General features: G+C 36.9%; 1 protein-coding gene across 15 annotated transcripts in view; it reads left to right on the top strand.

Moving 5' to 3' along the window:
* Positions 1-20,745, top strand: part of NRG3 (neuregulin 3) — a 1,113,017-nt gene that overhangs the window by 976,835 nt on the left and 115,437 nt on the right. For 9 of the 15 annotated variants that reach the window (XM_054522355.2, XM_024254123.3, XM_054522356.2 and 6 more), the window contains one exon: positions 7,118-7,144. The exons of 1 other annotated variant lie outside the window; for it this stretch is intronic. In XM_054522355.2, coding sequence (XP_054378330.2) covers positions 7,118-7,144 — 27 coding nt within the window. The remainder of the gene's footprint in view (positions 1-7,117; positions 7,145-20,745) is intronic. 5 more of the 15 variants (XM_054522357.2, XM_024254126.3, XM_054522349.2 and 2 more) reach the window with 1 other exon arrangement.

The following is a 20,745-nucleotide window of genomic DNA, read 5'->3' as shown; positions in this document are numbered from 1 at the left end:
CCAGAGCCAGCCCCATTCCCTTCTCCCCTCCTAATCAGAACTCTTAAAGTCTACTCCAGTCTTTCTTAGCTTGCCTGTTTTGCTGTAATAAACTCGGACATGCAGGGCAATGTCTCAACACAGGACATCTCGGCATCTTGTCCGTACTCTTATCTTGGAGCAAGAACACACGGACCCACTGTTGATACCTGAGACAATTACATTTCTTTACAATGATTTTAGAAACTACTAGACCATGATAAGCTCAGGTGTTATGGTTAGCAAATGTGGAAGACCCAAATTGCCTTCCTCACAAAACCTATTTACTCTTCTTAGTTGCAATGGGCTACCTCTACCTGGAGTGTCACCAGTGAAAAAGTTACTTGACAGGGATCTGTGGGTGGAATCTACAGAGTGACAGATTTCAGTTCAGTTATTAAGATAAAGCATTTATGACTGACATGTTTTGTAATTGAGTGGGTGGTTTGCTCCACACTCCTATGGCAAGTATTTCCCAGAGCAGGTACCTTATATCACTAGTCCCACTGGGCGCTCCATGACAACGCAGCTGTTTTCATCAAGTTGGAAATGCTGTCACTGATTACTGCCCATAGACTCTCCACACATCTAGCAGGGAATTGGGGGATTCTTGCAGCAGAAAAGCCCATTTAACTTCAAGGCAGTAGTCTAACTTTTTTTTTTTGAGACGGAGTCTCGCTCTGTCGCCCAGGCTGGAGTGCGGTGGCGCCATCTCGGCTCACTGCAAGCTCCGCCTCCCGGGTTCACGCCATTCTCCTGCCTCAGCCTCCAGAGTAGCTGGGACCACAGGTGCCCGCCACCACGTCCGGCTAATCTTTTGTATTTTTTGGTAGAGACGGGGTTTCACCGTGTTAGCCAGGATGGTCTCGATCTCCTGACCTCGTGATCCACCCGCCTCGGCCTCCCAAAGTGCTGGGATTACGGCTGTGAGCCACCGCACCCGCCAGTAGTCTAACTTTTTAAAACACAGATCAATATTTTCCTGGAACATGCTTTTCCATATCCCATAGACCAGGGTTTAAATGATCACATTTGGGACCCTTGTATGATCAGAATCATCTCGCTCCGTTACTTTTAGCACAGGGCTGATGCTTAAACCCACATTGTGTCTCTTTGTCCCAGGGCTGCACTGCAGTGAGTTCCTGTTCATAGGCTGGGTAACAAGTTGAAGGTGGCATCCTGAGATTGGAATCAAGGCAACGATGTTTTCGCTTGCTCTGTTGCAGCCTGCCCACCTCGGGGGAATGTCAGCAGCCCCTTTTTGTCAGCATATAAACAAGAGGTTTTGAATTGTTCAGTCATACAGAATTGTGAATGCTTTAGAAACACCCGGGCCTTAAACTTCAGTTAGTGGTTAGATAAGAAGAAAAAGTTCAAGGGAACTATTGTACAATGCGGCAACTATAGTAAATAACAATGTATTTGCTAACAGAGTACATTTTAAATGTTCTCACCACATAAAGATAAGTATGTGAGTGCATGTGTTAATTAACCTGATTTAGCCATTCCACAGTGTATATGTATTTCAAAATATCTGGTTTTACAGCATAAATTTATATAATTTTTGTTAATTAAAAAATGTGGGCTTCAAATTTCCAAGTGTTTTCCAGGAATTTTTGGTGTTAAAAATAAACATTCATTTTGTCTCACTAGACAGGTACCTAGTCCTAAAGTCTTAAGAATGTTTCAGCTCTGCAGCAGAGCTGCTGGCATTTATTAAGTATGTTGCCACTTGTAAGATCATTTGGTTCAATGTTGGGCATATTTTCAGACTCAACATTTTATATATTGCTTGCTGTATGTGCAAGCAGATAACTTCAACTAGGCCAGCCTCGTTGTGAAGAAATTTCCCTGGTAACCAATGAAGAAATATTAATGATTTGCCAGTTGGACTCCTTGGAGACAGATAACAGTTGTCTTCCTTTGTCTGCCCCGCTACCTAGCTTATATTTGGCACTTCATCAATAAACTAGGGGTGAGAAAGTAAATAAGTGGTGCTTCTACTCTGCCTGAGGATACTTGAAAACAACTTGTTCTCTTAAGTGGATTAAATAATTCCTCCCTGACAATCTCATTACTTGATAATTTTGTAAAAATTAGCTTTTTCTTTATAGGAAGGGGATAAGTAAACTTTGAGCATAACTGGTAGCTAAGAGCCAAGCCGGCCTAGGCTCCATCATGTTCCCAGCACTTATGGGCAATCTGGTTTAGAGAAAGTTAGTTCCCCTCTCTGTGCTTCCGTTTCTTACCTGGAAAATGAATGTTACAACAATCTTATAAATTGCTGTGAGATAATATTTAAAGCAGTTCCTGGTACACAGTAAGTGCTCAGCAAATGTTACCCACTACTGTATAATCCAAAGGTGGGAGTGTTCCAAAACAAATGCTAATTTTACAAATAAATGTTTTGGAGTGTTAAAAGGAAGGAAGTTATATGTTCAAACATGTGTATGTCATAGATAAAATCGAACTGTTTTTGCTTAAACTATGTGCCTCTTCTTCCACCCTAATATCTGTGCAGTACTTGACACATAGTTTGCTGAGTGAATGAACAAACTATTAATTAATTAGTCTTCCCCTGTCTCGCTTGATGTTTTCCTGCCGGCATGAATATCCCTGGGCACACTGCTTGCTTTGAGAAATAGCCAGTGAAGGGTTATGAGAAATAGTGCGGTTTATGATCTGTGTATGACTCAAATGACAAAATTAATTGCTTTTTTGTCATCTGTTCTTCATGGATTTTCATTGATTCTTCCATATGAACCAAATCCTATCTTAAACCCTGCAGTAATGATCACAGTGTTTAACATTTTAATAAAACAATGGAAGCATGTATGTGTGTGTGTGTATTCACGAGAAAGTGAGAGAGAAAGAAAGAGAAAAATAATTTACATAAGAGTTGACTTTTTATTTGTATGTCCAGTGGTGTCAGTTTCCATGAATAAGCTATTATAAAAAATTAATAAATAATTTCCCATTAAAATACAAAAATATAAATGCCATCTTGCTTGAGAGTATTTCTGAAAGTTAAAAACTCTAATAATTGGATAACTTTTCTGTTATGTTAAAAGAGGACAGTTTTTCTTTCCCTTAAGAAGATTCCTACTTATCCTGTTCAGTGTTTGAATAATTTCCAGATTCTGATTTCTGTCTCTGCTACTGGTCATAAATGTATTGAGGTTTCAAAGCATTCAGATTGGCCCTCCATTAATCAAACATGCCACTCATTTCTTAGCACAATCTACAGATTCACAAAGCCCGATGCTCCATATCCCTTGTAACATCCGGAGGCAGAACACTGAAGTTCATGGAAGAAGGAAGAAAGGCCATGCCTGAGTTGCACCTGCCAGCAAAACAGATGACAGGCAGCCAATTCTGAGCCATCTCAGCTGCACCGGAAAGTTCTTGTTCAAACAGGCTGAATCTAAAGACTTTCTAATTGCCCACTCATGTCATGGAACACCTGTGGTTCACTATTTGAGAGCCTCTGCTCCCTGATTTCTGTACACTTGCCTCTCCTGGTTTCCTTCCTGCAACCTCCTCTTCTGTCTATATGAAAAAGTTTAGTTTTTATTCCCAGCCATTTAAAAATATTATTTTTAGTGTAATGATAGGTAATCCTTATTTTAAATGCCACAACTCTAGTCTCTCTCCAATGTCCTGGGTACCACAGTCATGAAGCTTCCTATTTGCATAAGAATGAAAACATGGTCTTGAGGCAGGATAAGTAAGGTTAGGACCCATACTTACTTGTCCTGTGTGTAAAGCTCAATGGGCCACTTTTATAGCTGGCTCTTTCCCCTTGCACCCTCATGCATCAGCACCTAACTCTTTCGCAAGTTAAGCGGTCCTACCAAATACCAACAGACTGCCAGGTGGTTACAAGTTCCTGATACTCAGTATGGGCTTGGGGAAGAGAACAAAAGTCCCTTATTCCTGATGTAACTTCCCCAGTCTCCAACCAATCAGCACCAAAAGCACAAGAAACTATTAGCTACAAATTTCTGCCTGCTGGGCATTGGGAGAGGGGCAGAGACTCCTCCAGTGTCCCACACTCGTAGTTAGACTCAAGGTTTAGCTTATAGTAATATTTTTCTCATTTTAATATCAAAAAACACACCCTTAGATGGAGATTTTATATGCTAATGATACATGTGATATGTGTTAGAGCATGTAGATCCTGATATGTACTAACCACAGATCCACCTTTACATACTTGACCTCACCAGTATTTTATGAATATGTCTGTACAGTTTCCGTAAAGGAAATTCCCTTCAAGACACTAGGGGCTATCTCTCTTTGAGCAGCCCACTCTGCCTCTCAGATTTTGAGAGCGAATTCCAAGTAAGAGTAGACAAACAAGTTTGTTGCACCTCACTTTGCAATACTTTCACTTTGACATAAACTTCTTTGTCTACTCTTACTTGGGATTCACTCTCAAAACATTTTGTGCAGAGAAGTCAACGACCTGAACAAGGCTACTGACAATAGTCTTCCCAACTTTTCTACAAACTCCATTCTTCTTTATTTTTATTTTATTTTATTTTACTTTAAGTTCTGGGATACATGTGCAGAACATGCAGGTTTGTTACATAGGTATACATGTACCATGGTGGTTTGCTGCGCCTATCAACCTGTCATGTAGGTTTTAAGCCCCTCATGCATTACATATTTGTCCTAATGCTCTCTCTCCCTTTGCCCCTTACCCCCCAACAGGCCCCGGTGTGTGATGTTCCCCTCCCTGTGTTCATGTGTTCTCATTGTTCAACTCTCACTTATGAGTGAGAACGTGTGGTGTTCAGTTTTCTCTTCCTGTGTTAGTTTACTGAGAATGATGGCTTCCAGTTTCATCCATGTCCCTGCAAAGGATATGATCTCATTCTTTTTTATGACTGCATAGTATTCTATGGTGTATATGTGCCACATTTTCTTTATCCAGTCTATCATTGATGGACATTTGGGTTGGTTCCAAGTATTTGCTATTGTAAATAGTGATGAAATGAACATACATTTGCATGTGTCTTTATAGCAGAATGATTTATAGTCCTTTGGGTATCTATCCAGTAATGGGATTGCTGGGTCAAATGGTATTTCTAGTTCTAGATCCTTGAGGAATCGCCACACTGCCTTCTACAATGGTTTAACTAATTACACTCCCAACAACAATGTAAAAGTGTTCCTATTTCTCCACATCCTCTCCAGCATCTGTTGTTTCTTGACTTTTAATGATCGCCATCCTAACTGGCGTGAGATAGTATCTCATTGTGGTTTTGATTTGCATTTCTCTAATGACCAGTGATGATGAGCTTTTTTTCCTATGTTTTTTGGCCGCATAAATGTCTTCTTTTGAGAAGTGTCTATTCATATCCTTCGCCCACTCTTTGATGGGGTTGTACAAACTTTATTCTTTGTATTGCACATTCTCTCCCTTCTAGGAGCAAGTTTATGGGTCCATGGCCTCTTCGTCCAGTGCACATTTTCTGCTTTTCCATTATAGCACTTATTACCAAGAATGACCATAGCTTTTTCTCCATGGTCTCTCATTCATTTCTGAGCTACTTGAGAACAAGAATCCTTTCTTTACATGAAAGTGTGCCTGATATCTATCACCATGTGTATGATGACCACAGAGTAAGCAGTCAAGAAATGCCAGGGAAATAAATGAATGCATCTACTTTTTAGAAACATTGTCACCATCGTTCTTTATATAAGTAAATGTGAACGGTTCATAAGGCAAATTGATAAGGATAGAAAGTAGATTAGAAGCTACCAAGGGCTGGGAGGAGGGATGAATGAGGAATTATGGATTAGGGGGCACAGAGTTTCTGATTGGGGTGATGGAAGAATTTGGAAAAAAGGGGTGGTGGTTGTACAACATTGTGAATGTATCAAGTTAACAAAAGTAATGGCAAAAACCACAATTACTTTTGCACCAACTTAATAATTAATGATACTGAGTCATGCACTTAAACATGGTTTTAATGATAAATTTTATACTATGTATATATATATATTTTTTCCAAATAAAATTTTTAATGACCTATTTACAAACACAAAAGGCACTGAAATCTAGGTAACTAGATGCATATTTTCTAAAAGGAAAAGCTTATTTGCTAAATAAAGAATTCATAAAAGGAAGCTCAGCAATTAGTCTTGGAAACAATTACAATGGTAGCAATAGTTTTTTCCCTTATTCTCACTTCAGACAAATATTATGGCAACAGAAAAAAATATTAATTAATGCAATGAATTTTTAAAGTGAATGAGTGAATAACTGAATGATTAAAAAAAGAACCATTTAAATAGAGGAATATCTGAGGTTGAATACTTGGGTCCAGCCCAGTACAGTTCATTGCTCTGCTGATCAGGCAGATGATAGCTGGTCAAGATGGTTTGTATTCTATATGCACGTAGAACAGACATGGACACACACATTTGTGTTTGGTAGGATGGGCTGTCAATTCGAATAGTCATGGGGCTTAACGGTCAGATCAACCAAATTGGTGCCCTGGAACTGTCAGATTTTGTAACCTATGTAAGAGTTTTAATCTCACTGAAGCACAGTTTTCTCATCTAAAAAGTGAAAGAGAGAGAGAAAAAAGTCCAACATCATTGCTTTTTTGTGGAGGTAAAGTACACCTGATTAGGGTCTGGCATGCAGAAGTTCCTGCTTATTCACTTTCATTTTTATTATAGAGGTTCAAATAAATTCATGTTGAACAAATAGTTATTCCACATAAAATATTATGGGTTCTGAAAAGAATATTATTAGTGCCAGATGTTCATGGTATAACAATTTTTCTTTTTCTTTCTTAGCTAAATTTATACTTAGCATTCTTCATGATTTATGCAATATTAGTTCATCTAAAATCTAAGCTATAGCTCAGAGGCTTTCAGGGAAATACCCATCAGTATTCAGAGTAACTCTACTGTTGGTGATCTGTAATGTATCTTTTCTAAGCAAACATAGGGGTTAAAATTGAGGCTGTGTCTTGCCTTGGAGGGTTAGTCTTATAAGCACTGATTTCCATGTATTGAGTTTTTTCTAACCTTTTTCTCTTTTTCTCTTCCCCTCCCTTCCATGCTGACTTTGGTGTAGCAGACCACTTGGGGATTGAATTCATGGGTAAGACTAAACAATTTGCTCATTTAATATCCTGGAAATGCTAAGCTTTATGATGTACATAGTGCTTTCCTTCTCCATCTGATTATAATTGAAATGTCTCATTATCAGATGCTATCAGTACGAAAAAATACTCTTGTCGAGTTTTCACTAAGTAATGGCTCAAAATGAAATAATTAACTACTTATTGGGAAGGCAATTTAATTTTAAGTGCAGTGTCTGGAATCATACAGAAGTTGTATTTGGCTCCTGGCTTTGATTATTTCCTCTAATTCTCAATTTTCATATCTTTAAAATAGGGATAATAATAGGTTCTATTTTCCTGCACATATAAATTGCTCAGCATAATGTCTGCAACGTGGCAAACACTCAATAAAGGATAAAAAACAATGGTTTTTAAATGTCAGCTTTTAAATTTTTGCTTCTAAGTCCCCTTTCTTTTGTGAGATGATTCCTTTGGATACATTTTGATATCAATTTTAATTTGGAGTGTGGGCTATTAAACATTTTTATTCACAAAATTAAAATGTTTCCTTTAACGTATTTGCAGTGAATGGTGTATGTTTTAAAGCATTAGAATGCCTTCCATGGGCATTATGTTTATAGTCACAGATAACTGCATTCAAAATTAGACCTAATTCTCTGAGTCTATGGTTATACATTAAATGAAGAAAGAACATTTCATAAAGTTCAATATGCATCGTAGTATATGGATGGAAAGACACTCAGGATTTAGAGTTAGGGAAATTGAGACGATCTCAATTTGAATCAAAATTCAGCTGCTTCCTTGGATTCTATTAAATTCAGATTTTTTTCTCTTATATGATGTGGATATGAATACTTGCTTTCTACATGAATGTTTATTGTGAAATAATTATATACTTACTTGTATTAATTTATCCATTCACCCATTAATTCAACAAATACTTATCAAAGTGTTGATTTGGGATGGCTTTGACATATTTGAGAGATGTTAAGTTGGTGGTTGTATTGTTGGAAGTGTTGAAAGTTAATTAGAAATTTGTGAAACATCTTTATACTGGAATTGGTGTTCCCAGTTGTATGGTATTACTCATTATTGCTCCATTCTCTGGTTATTACATCATAGAAAAGGCAGACAGCTCAATTCCTGCAGGCTTGTGGTTTTGTTGGATAGATGTGATGAAAACTCAGAAAACCAATGAAATTTAGGATGGTATTCAAATGAAGCACAATGGAATGTGAGATAGTTGTGGAAGGAAGTGAAAGAAGAATGACCATCTCAATGAAATCAATTAATAGTCATCATGAGAGCACTTGAACAAGCTGGTGTGATGAAGAGATTATAGTCATATGGCAGATTGGTTGATTTTGATTTTGAAGATGGAGGAGTTATAGGAGATGACAATATTCAAAGCATTCCTATGAGTGTAAATAACCAAACTCAGGTTGAGGGGGAAATAATTTGAAACTAGAGGTCAAGGACTTGAGAGGACATAGTTTTGGATAAGTTGTCTAATGGATATTCCAGTTACTCAGGATAATGCTAGGGTTGAGACAGAGAGAAAAAAATGTTGGTTATATGCCAAAGTTTCCCATTAATAAGATAAACTATACTGGAATTTAGTAGATGACAAGGAAGAGTATAGTTAAAAGTAATGCCAACTGCATCAAAAATAGAGTCCACGTTATTATAATGGCTCAAAGATGGTAGCAATTTATTTCCTGATACTACTTTTTCTCGTCCAAGGTAGATATATTTCCTGTTTAAGGTAGCAAATGATAGCTTTATTCAAGCAGTGAATTAGAGATCCAGGCTTCTTCCATCTTTTGGTTTCATTATTGCATAGGTTTCTTTGTTAACTGCATCTAGCCAGCAGATTGAGAAACAGAACAGAGCTAATGCATACCCAATTCTTAAAAGACTTATCTACAAGAACTCATATCACTTTTTGCTTAATGTTCTATTAGCTAGAGCTAAATCACATGACTTCATTTTACTGTAAAAGCGGCTGGGAAATGGAACCCTGAGAGAACAGAGGAAATGCATTTTTAGACATCTCTGCCACTGTGTGAATGGTATAAACTTTAAAGGAACAGGATTTTTCATAATAGACAAGAGAAAATGTACGTTAGAAGCCAGGAGGACAGATCTCCAATGTTGAAAGTGAGAAAATAAAAACAGCTCTTAAGACAGGTAGAGGAAAATAAGACTTTTCAGGCAAGATTCAGGTTTCAGCTAAAATAGGAGAAAAAAACAAAGAGTCAAAGAAGAGATTGAGAATGCAGAGGGTGTGTTGCTGGATGTGGATGAGCAATTTCACCAAGGCAAGTGGAGAGTATAACTGGTGGAAGAGGAGTAGACAGCTGAGTCATGGGCCACAAATTACTGAAAATTATGGGCATATTTTTGCAGTAAGGGTACATTGTTGAGAAGGGCACACAATTTGTACCCTCCTCATTCGCTAATGATGGCAGTGACTCGTAGCATGGAGGTGTGAGCATCAGTAGTCATTTTGAATAAAATGTGCCCTGGGCCTCTTGTCCAAGAGCAATTTGCCCCACTAGTCCGTGATGATTACAGGCTCAGTGAGGCTTTATAAGTTGTTCAGCAGAATGCCCTCAAATGCAGGAAACACTACATAGTTGGTGGTGGGACTAGGATAGGTCTAGATCCCCAGTGTAGCCATGGCTGTAGCAAACTAAAATTGCCATGCAAATTTTAATTAGTGTTGAAAGAAATGGACCAGTCTCCATCCTATTGTGCTTCCTATTGTGTCTGAGGACTGCCAGTGGCACTGGTAATTTATGGAGTTATAATTTGCTATAGATGCAATCTATGTATTAAGAGCTCTGTTTTGGAATTCATTTAAAGAAATGTAGCTACTGACACAGGAAAAAATAGTAGATTGTCATGTAGTTCATCTACATGAGCCGCAAGAGTAAGGTAATAGTGAGTTTTGCAAAAGATAGATTCTAATCATAGCTATAAGACCTTATGGGGAATGAATTCTCAGTGAATGACCGACTCCAACGGTAGAAATTTTCTTGGAGGGAAGGGGTTGGGGAACAACTCAGAGTTCAAGGGATTGGCTGGTATGCGTATAGATAATGGCAGCTAAAAAAGGATTGTTTGCAGTAGTGAATAGCTTTATAAATTTAGTGAATATGCTGTTTTCACTGACCTCAATAATTCACCCCCACAGATTGTTCTAATTGAATATGTAAAATTCTGTTTGTTGCTTTGAGAACAATATTCTCAGATTTAACTTTTTTATTTTTATTTTTTGAGATGGAGTCTCATTTTATTGCCCAGGCTAGAGTGCAGTGGCACAATCTTCGCTCATTGCAACCTCTGCCTCCCAAGTTCAAGAGATTCTCCTGCCTCAGCCTCCCAAGTAGCTGAGATTACAGGTGCCTGCCACCACGCTCAACTAATTTTTGTATTTTTAGTAGAAACGGGTTTCACCATGTTGGCCAGGCTGTTCTCTAACTCCTGACCTCAAGTGATCCACCCTCCTCAGCCTCCCAAAGTGCTGGGATTATAGGCGTGAGCCACCACACCTGGCTAGATTTAATTTATGATTATAGAATCCATATGGGTAAAATTCCTTCCATTGAAAGTGCCAGCATCCCAAGTAATATGACATCTCTAGGTATAAATTCAGCTGGGAAGGGGAAATGTAGGCATAGTCTATATATAAGTTTAATAATGTCAGTTTATTGTCGTGCCAACAATTAATCAATGCTAGTTCTATTTGTGTGTGTGTGTGTCAATTTCTTTAATAGACTTGATTTTCACACAGTTTTAAGTTCACAGCAAAATTGAATGCAAATTACAGAGATTTCTCACGTATCCTCTGTCTTCAAACATGCACAGCTATCTCCATAATGAAGATCTCCCACAATAGAGGTACATTTGTTACAATTGACAAACCTAAACCTACATTGACTCATCATTATCATTCAAAGTCCAAAGTTTACATTATGGTTCATTCTTGATGCTATACTTTCTATAGATTCAGACAAACGTATAATGATATGTATCCATTATTATATTATCCTACAGAGTAGGTTTACTACCCTAAAAATCATTTGTGTTCTTTCTAGTCATCCTTCCTTTTCCCCAACCACTGGTCTTTTTTATTTATTTTATTTTATTTTATTTTGAGACAGAGTCTCGCTCCGTCACCCAGGCTGGAGTGCAGTGGTGCGATCTCGGCTCACTGCAAGCTCCGCCTCCGGGGTTCACGCCATTCTCCTACCTCAGCCTCCCGAGTAGCTGGGACTACAGGCACCCGCCACCATGCCCGGCTAATTTCTTGTATTTTTAGTAGAGACGGGGTTTCACCGTGTTAGCCAGGATGGTCTTGATCTCCTGATCTCATGATCCACCCACGTCGGCCTCCCAAAGTGCTAGGATTACAGGCGTGAGCCGCCACGCCCGGACCCACTGGTCTTTTTACTATTGTCATAGTTTTAACTTCTCTAGACTGTCATATATTTGGAATAATACCTTTTGTACTGGCTTATTTCACTTAGTAATTTTCTCATGTGTTTTCATTGCTTAATAGCCTATTTCTTTCTAGAGCTGGGTAACATTACATTGTCACCTTTTGAAGGACATCTTAGTTGTTTCCAACTTTTGACAATTATGGATATAATTGTTGTAAGCGTCTTTATGCAGGCTTTTGTATAGAAATAAATTTTCAAATTTTTGGTGTAAATACCAAAAAGCATGATTGCTGGGTCATATGGGAAAGGTATGTTTAGTTTTGTTAGAAACCGCCAAACTGTATTCCAAGGTGGCTGTGCCATTTTGCATTCCCACCAACAATGAATGAGAGTTCCTGTTGCTCCACATGATCTCCATCATTTGGTGTTGACAGGGTTCTGGATTTGGGTCATTTCAATAGGTATGTAATGGTAACTCACTGTTTCAATTTGGACTTCACTAATGACACTTAATGTGGAGTATTTTTTCATGTGCTTATTCGCCATCTGCATATTTTCTTTAGTAAGGTGTCTGCCAAGGTCTTTGGCCCATTTTTTAATCAGTTTGTTTTCTTATTGTTAAGAATTCTTTGTATTTTTGAAAAATGATCCTTTATTAGATATATCTTTTGCAAATATTTTCTGTCATCCTGTGGCTTTTCCCTTTATTCTCTTGACAATATGCTTTGCAAAGCAGAAATTTTCAATTTTAATAAAGTCCAGATTATAAAATCTTCCTTTTATGTATTGTGCCTTTAATACTGTATCCAAAAAGTAATTGCCAAATCTAGTTTATCTAAATACTCTCATATGTGATCTGTTAGGAGTGTTATAGTTTTGCATTTTACATTTAGGTCTGTGGTTTATTTTGAGTTAATTTTTGTGAAGAGTGTAAGGTCTCTGTCTAGGTGCATGTTTTATTGAATGTGGATGTCAAGTTGTTCCAGCACCATTTGTTGAAAAGTTTATCTTTTCTCCATTGTATTGTCTTTTCTCCTTTGTCAAAGATCAGCTGACTATATTAATGTGTATCTATTCTGGGTTCTCTATTCTGTTCCATTAAACTATTTGTCTTTTTTTTTTTTTTTTGCCAGTACCATACTGTTTTGATTACTATAGCTTTATAGTAAGTATTGAAGTAAAGTGGGGTCAGTCTTTCAACTTTGTCTTTTAATGTTGTGTTGACTTTTCTGGATTTACTGCCTCTCCCTATAAATTTTAGAATCAGTTTATCAAGATACACAATATAACTTCCTGGGATTTTTAATGGAATTGCATTAAATCTATAAATGAAGTTGAAAAGAGCAGACATCTTGACAATATTGAGTATTCCTATTCAAGAACATGGAATATCTCTTCACTTACTTGGGTTTTATTTTTTAAGTCTTTCATTAGTGTTTTATCATTTTATTTGTATACATCTTTTATTTTGCTAGACTTATACCTAGATATTTCATTTTGGGGGATGCTAATGTAAATGCTATTGTGTTTTTAATTTCATATCATATTTGTTTATTACTGGTATCTAGGAAAATTTTTGACTTTATATGTTAACTATGTATCCTGTTACATTGATATAATAATTTATTTGTTATAGAAATATTTTTAATTTTTAATTTTTTTTTAACCTAAGCAATCAGGTCATCTGCAAAGACAGTTTTACTTCTTCCCTTTCCAATCTGTGTACCTTTTGTTTCCTTTTCTAATCTTATTTAATTCACTACAACTTCCAGTATGATGTTGAAAAAGAACAATGAAAGGGGGCAACTTTGCCTCATTCATAATCTTAATGAGAAAGCTACAAGTTTCTTATCATTAAAAATTATATTAGGTATAGATATTTTGTAGATATTCTTTATGAAGTTGAGAAAGTCCACCTATATTTCTAATTAACTGAGAGTTTTTACCGTAAATGGGTGTTGGATTTTGTCAAATGCTTTCTTTAAATCTATTGATATGATCATGTGATGTTTTTTAGCCTCTTGATGTGATGGATTACATTAATTATTAATATTGAACCAACTTTGCATACCTGAGATAAATGGATAAATGTCACTTGGTTGTGTTTTCCAGTTGTTCTATTTTAATTAGTTACATAATACATTTTTTCTCCTACTTTTATTATTCTTACTTTGAGCAATATGACTTTCATTTATTCTTGAGGAACACAGGGTCACAAGGAGGTACTGATCTGAAGCACACATGTCTTCTTCCCAAATCTTTATACTCTCAATGACCAGCTCTATTTGTGAGCTTACTAATCAGTCTCAAAACCAGAATACTTCATACAGTTTAACAAATTCCTGTTTTATAGCAGGAAACTCCAAGTCATATGCTGCAAGAATTCTATATTTAATTGACATACATTTGTCACATTTACTATATGCCAGATGTATAAGATATTGGATATGCAGATATATAATACATATCCCTGGATGTCCAAAACCTCTAAAACTAAAAAGAGAAAGCTACACATAAGTAAGGTGATATAATAAGTGCTCTAAAAAAAGTTTAGGCAAGATACAATATGAAAAAAAAAGCAATTGAACGGGCTTGGAAAGTTCAGGAAGAGCTTTCCAGGAAAGGAGACACTTAAGCTGAGAATCAGCCAAAGTGGATAAGCTATACTAAGTAATGCCATAGTGCAAATCTATACTGGCCCCATATTGCTCCCACATTAAATCGAGACTTGCTATTTCAGTCTGTCTTCCTGTATCTATCAGCTTCCGAGAGTCACCACTTTAGGACTGGAAAGAGGATAACAACTTCAGTAAAAACAAGTAACCAAAAAGGTTTTTGAGTTGAGTTAATTTTAAGAAGTAATTATCCTATTGAGGAAGCCATGCCAAACCTAATGTCTGTAAAACTGTCAACATTCAACATGATTTTTCATTTATATTCATGAATTTTTCTTAATGATGCTCCTGGGATTGGTACCATGGAAATTTCAACAGCAAATACTGATCTGGAATACGGTGTCAGTTAAAAAATGAAGTTAACTGACATAATTAGAGCAGAAATTTGGAAATGCACACAGAAGCAGAATTATGTTTGTGAAGTTTTTGAAACAAAGAGAGTTGATAGAAAATCAGTAACCAAAAATATATATCTTAAATTCATGTCTTAACCTCATTCATTCATTCATGCATGAGGGAAAATAGAGATTTTTATGGTCAGATGTTTGAAATTTCCTTAACAGTTTGAATAGATCAAGAGATATAATTGACAGACTTCTTCATAAGCCTAAATATTCATGAGTGATGTGAGAAACAACCAATCATTTAGTTTAGGCAGTTGGCCAAAGGGCATGTCAGACTGGCCATTCTGGAAGGCACAATAATCATGAAGGATTTCTTATCTATCAAATATCTAGCTACTGTGTGTGAAATGTATCTCCTTATGTCCTTTAGAGCTATTTGTTAAGTGGTTATTTTCCTAACAATGTCTTGATGCATTTGATGTTCGAGGCATCAAAGATGTTTATATGAAAGCAGGTGCAATGCCATTTGAAAATGTATTAGCAAGGGACAAGTAGAGTTGAAGATTATGTGGAAGCTCTTTCATGCAAATTTCCTTCATTCTCATCGGGTAAACGAAATGAATGCTGTCAGTTAAATGTTTTGTTGGTGATTTGACATTGTTTTTAGGATAGCATAATATATTTATGCAAAGTATTGTTTGAGCAAATTCTGGTGTAATTTTTTAATCAAAAGATGTATAGAACATAGAAAAATAAGATTCTTAATTAAAATCTTAAAAAGTTATTATAAGATAATCTTTGTATTTTTAAAGTTAAAAAAAGAAACAGTGTTTTCCATATGGAAGGCATAGAAATGTGTTATACTCAATGTCTGTGATATAAAATATATTTATAGGTTTAGAATTGATAGAATATTACTTCAAACTTGATCATATATTGGGTATTCTTTCATCCCATTGTGTAAAGAAAATAGCCTTTAGTGTATTTTAGTGAGCACTGGGGATAATCTCCTAAGAAGTGACCAGTTTATGATCCTGTTTAGATGATAGGAAGTGGCCTTTTTTTTCTTAAAGCTACCCTGCATATTGTAAATGAATTGGTGTTTTTCCTTTAAATCTAACAGGCTCATATGTCAGTTAAATGAATTCATATTTCTGTTCTAATTTGTGAACTGGCATTAGAGATAGAACTGAGGATTCTTTTTTCCTAAGTTGAAGTCTCTGAAGTAGACTTATTTGGAAAAAAAAAAAAAAGATGTTTTCATTCATTTGAATATATTATATTTCTGTATAGAATACAATGGTAATTTATGGATATATATGCATAGATGTGTGTTTGTGGAGGAGTGCCATTAAAAGAGTTTAGTTTTGCTAGTGTGCCCTTTGCCATGTTAAACTACGTGAGAAATCAGATATAGTGGAAAAACAAAAGTTACATGATCCTTTAAACTCTCAAAATAAGTGAATGAAGTAGTAACTATTTGTATCTCTGTCTTAGAAATGACAAAACCTGACTACTAATTAGCTGAAATATCTTTCTAAAGAGCAAGAAAGTAGCAGATAGGAGTTGAATTCAAATCTAACTTTCTCCAGAGCTCTTGAATTATTTAGGTGACTAATGGATGGGCAATAGGGCTCCATGGTTCCTCAAAGAGGTTATACTCTGGCAATGTTTCAAATGGCAAAGCAGTTCTGTGACTAGTCCTCAGTTTTGAAGGTAACGTTTTCTGAATCCCTGCATGTCATAAGGATCTTGGCTAGTAACTCAGAATTATCCAAGCTACAAGCAAATGAAATATGAACCAGATCCTGTTTATAGCTATATATTCAGAATTATAACTGCCAACAGTATAAAAAGGACCACTTAGCTGGTCGTTGTATTCTCTCACATGGGGTAATCTACAGAAGTTGTATTGTATTGAAGGTTTTGTGATGAGTACAGACTGTGTTGAGTGAAGTCATTTGGGTGGTTCTACTGTATATACCATTGGGTATAAAGGCCTTACTCATCTATCTCCTCTGATAGAAAACATTTGCCAAATTAAACAGTGATTTGAACCATCTCTCCACTGGCTCCTAAAGGTTCTATTGGAGAAGTATTTAATACTTACACAATATTGTTTTCTCATTTATTTTATTTTAAGGAATATGACCACTCTCTTTCTATTTTTTATTTTTCAAGGCAGGGTCTTGCTCTATCAAACAGGCTGGAGTGCAGTGGTGTAATCATGGCTCATTGCAGTCTTGACCTCCCAGGCTCAAGTCTTCTTCCCATTTTATCCTCCTGTGTAGCTGGGACCAGAGGCATGTGTCACCATGTGCAGCTAATTTTTAATTTTTTTGTAGAGATGAGGCTTCTCTATGTTGCCAAGGCTGGTATCAAACTCCTGGGCTCAAGAGATTCTCCTGCTTCGGTCTCTCAAAGTGGTAGGATTACAGGCATGAGCCAACGTGCCCGGCCCACTCTCTCCCTTTACACTTTGATTTTCTGTTTGTTTACTTTAACATGGGCCTCAGTACATGTGCTGTTAATCACAAGCCCTCCAAGTATTTTGTTTTAACAAAGTTATCTTTATTTGACATGGATATTCCAAAGACTCCCAAGCCATACATATAAGGATAATATTTTGGCTTAATTATTAACAGTAGTCATTAGCACATATTGGTACCTCCTATTGGGAGAAGTAAAAGTGTTTACACAAAGTCATGACAACTAAGTCAAATAAATTCAATTCTGAGATACTTTTCGGGTGAGATTAATAGTGTTCAGTGATCTTTGAAAATGATACAACCAAAAGATGTATTGAAGAAGCATGCAGATCTATTAATCATGATTTCTACGAAGAAGAACATGCGTATTTCTGTAAAGATGTTTTTGGACAAGATTTTAAAATCAGCTAATAAAATTTGATTGGTAGACACTGAGGAAAGTATTAAACTATTGGAAAAAGCAGTGCTGTTCACTGAAGAATAACATAAGACCAATACATCTTTGCTAGATTAATAGTATAATATTTTCTGTAAAGTTGTTAAATAACTAAATTGGAAGTTTCTATGTAGGTGTGAATATATGGACTTCAGCAAGCAAAATCTTGGGCAGAATTTCATAAATTTCTTATGTAATATGGTGAAACATTAATTATATAGTAATTATATAGTTATAGGTAGATTTGGGGCAATGAATTCTAGTTGAAGGATCAAGACCAGCCATGAGCAGAACTTCTAGTTTCTTCTAAGGAAACATTTTTATGACTTGAAATAAGGGCCTAGCTTGAACATTTACCAAATTATTGAACTTTTTGTAAAAAGTGAATGCTTCTTTGTCAGAGAGCAAGTCTAACAAAAAGGATTGGACATTGGACTTATCAAATCAGACACAGAATAATCTGATCTTTTAATCAGTATCAAGTTGATTACTTACATATGCCAAATATCTCAACTGCACTTTAGTTGGTAGTAGGTTCAGAAAATCTGGGATGTGCTAAAATAAAGGGAAATAAAGAGCAACAATGATGTTCAGATTGTAGTTAGAAAGTAATTCTCAGAGAGAGCATGGTGGCTCACGCCTGTAGTCCCAGCAGTTGGGAGGCCGAGGCAGGTGGATCACTTGAGGTCATGAGTTCAAGACCAGCCTGACCAAGATGGTGAAACCCCGTCTGTAGTAAAAATACAAAATTAGCCAGGTGTGGTGGTGGATGCCTGTAATCCCAGCTACTTGGGAGGCTGCGGCAGGAGAATCTCTTGAACCCTGGAGGCAGAGGTTGCATTGAGCCAAGATTGTGCCGCTGCATTCCAGCCTGGGCAACAAAAGAGAAACTCTGCCAAGAAAAAAAAAAAAAAGAAAGAAAGTAATTCTCAGAGTTATCAGAGAAGTTAAAAAATTGGTTTTTTATATCCAGTTCTGCCTTACAGTTGCTTCAGGAGCTAGGATAAGTCAGCTTAATAGAAGGGGGAAGAAAGGACAATGATGGAACATCTGCAGATGTAGCAAAGTGAAGATGATACAGGTTCTTCTCAATAAGCAGAGTCTGTCTGCTTTGTGGGCTCATGATGGTTCAGCCAGTCAGAATGTGTTGAGCCCCTGTGAGAGCTCAGGCATTGTACCAGGCCAGCCACAATAAGTTAAGTGAGACAGACTCTCAAGAAGTTCACAGTTCAGTGCATAGGACAGACTTTTTTTTTTTTTTTGAGGCTGAATTTCTCTCTTGTTGCCCAGGCTGGAGTGCAATGGTGCGATCTTGGCTCACTGCAACCTCCGCCTCCTGGGTTCAAGCAATTCTCCTGCCTCAGCCTCCTGAGTAGCTGGGATTACAGGTGCCTGCCACCACACCCGGCTAATTTTTTTAATTTTTTTTACTTTTAGTGGAGACAGAGTTTCACCATGTTGGCCAGGCTGGTCTTGAACTCCTGACCTCAGGTGATCCACCCGCCTCAGCCTCCCAAAGTGCTGGGATTACAGGTGTGAGCCACAGCACCCAGCCACATGCGACGGACTTTTAAACTAATTATTGCAATTCTTGCAAAAAATACTTAAATTGAAGTTTTGTTTTGTTTTACAAAAGGTCAGATGAAGATGTCCCAAACATATACAGGATGTTAATATATGTTTGACACACGTGAACATAAATAGGATTTGAGTTCACATACATGTGGAAAACATTAGGTTCTGTACCTCTACTGCATAGCTTCACAAAGTCTTAGGTGTATTGTATTCATCTGTGAATCTCGGAGAGAAATCTATTGTAGGCAACCTTTTTTGAACTATTTGTCCAAAGGAGCATATATGCTAGAGCTACGGTTTAGGGTAAATCCTGGGATAAAGGGAGACAGAGGAAGGAGCACTCACATACATCAGAATAGTTCGGGCCATTTTTAAGTGAAAGAATAAAAAATAATATTTCTACAGTTGGTAGCTGGAGAAAGGAAATATGAGAAAGAGGGAAAAGGAAGAATAAAGGGAAATAAGAGATGGAAGAGCACATTTGGGAAATGGCAAGGAGTCCCTGGATAAACTTGATGTAGTTGGTGAAGGGGCCAGAGCAGATTATGACCACCCTATCTGCCCTTTGAAATAAGTATAATCTTATCTTGTTGCAGAAGAAAACCTTCTGAGGGTTCAAGCAGGGAAGCGATGAGATTTTCTTAAACAGCTTACTCTGTCAGTAGCTGTGTGCAGAGTTTGCCTGAAGGCACTGATCGCAGAATCCTAGCTAATGGAACAAGCTTGGGATTTTACTTCAAATATTCACCAAACGCTAGCCCTTTAAGCAACCCTGTGGAAACTAGAAGGATAAATTTTCATTTAGTCTGTGCCAGATTCAGAGAAAGCGGCAAGTGCAGAATGCCTGGGGAGGCAGTGAGATGAGTTGCAAAGCAGACCTTGAACTGGTCTTCCAGGGAAGAGCATTTGATTTTTATGGGCAGCGATGAAAACATCCTAATGAAGTTGTCAGCATAAACAGGATGAGGATGAGGCAATCTGTTTGGAAATACTGGCTCTCATCAGCAAAGGGAATCACATTATAATTTAATTTGGATTACATATAACTTTTTCCTTAAAACATACATAAAAGCATACCATTCCCCTGCATGAAACTTTCTAATGGATTTAGAATGAAATCTAGGCACTATCTGCTGCCGTGCCAAGTCCTCCATGATTTGGCTCTGCCTGGCACCCTGACCACTCCTACCAAGTTATTATTCTTATTTCTCTACCTACCCCAGAGCCTTTGTCCTGGCTTTCCCTCAGCACTAGCTATTGTACTTATCTGCAGGTGGTTGATTCCTTCTCATAATAAATAATTCAATTAAATACATTCTGTAAGAGACTTAGCCTCTCTATTTTATGTACTTCCTATTTTATTCATATTAACTTCTTTTGTTTCCTCCATTGCATTTATTAAAGTCTAACTAATTTATGTGTTCACCTTTTTCTCATCAGCCTCTTCACTAGAAAATAAGTTCTGTAATAGCAGAACTTGCTCGTTGTGGATCTCCAGCCCAATGCTTAGCATAATTATAAAATCTCGATGAATACTTATGGAAATAACACTTTTAGAAATAAATGTAAATAGTATATGTTTTTCTTAACTCTTAAGTTGCTTAAATGTCTAAAACGTATAAGCAAATCACCCATGAAACAAAAGACCATG

The sequence above is a fragment of the Pongo abelii genome, chromosome 8, assembly GCF_028885655.2.
Source record: "Pongo abelii isolate AG06213 chromosome 8, NHGRI_mPonAbe1-v2.0_pri, whole genome shotgun sequence".
Taxonomy (NCBI): Eukaryota; Metazoa; Chordata; class Mammalia; order Primates; family Hominidae; genus Pongo; species Pongo abelii.
The sequence above is the reverse complement of the archived record's forward strand: the minus strand, read 5'-3'. Positions and strand labels throughout refer to the sequence as shown.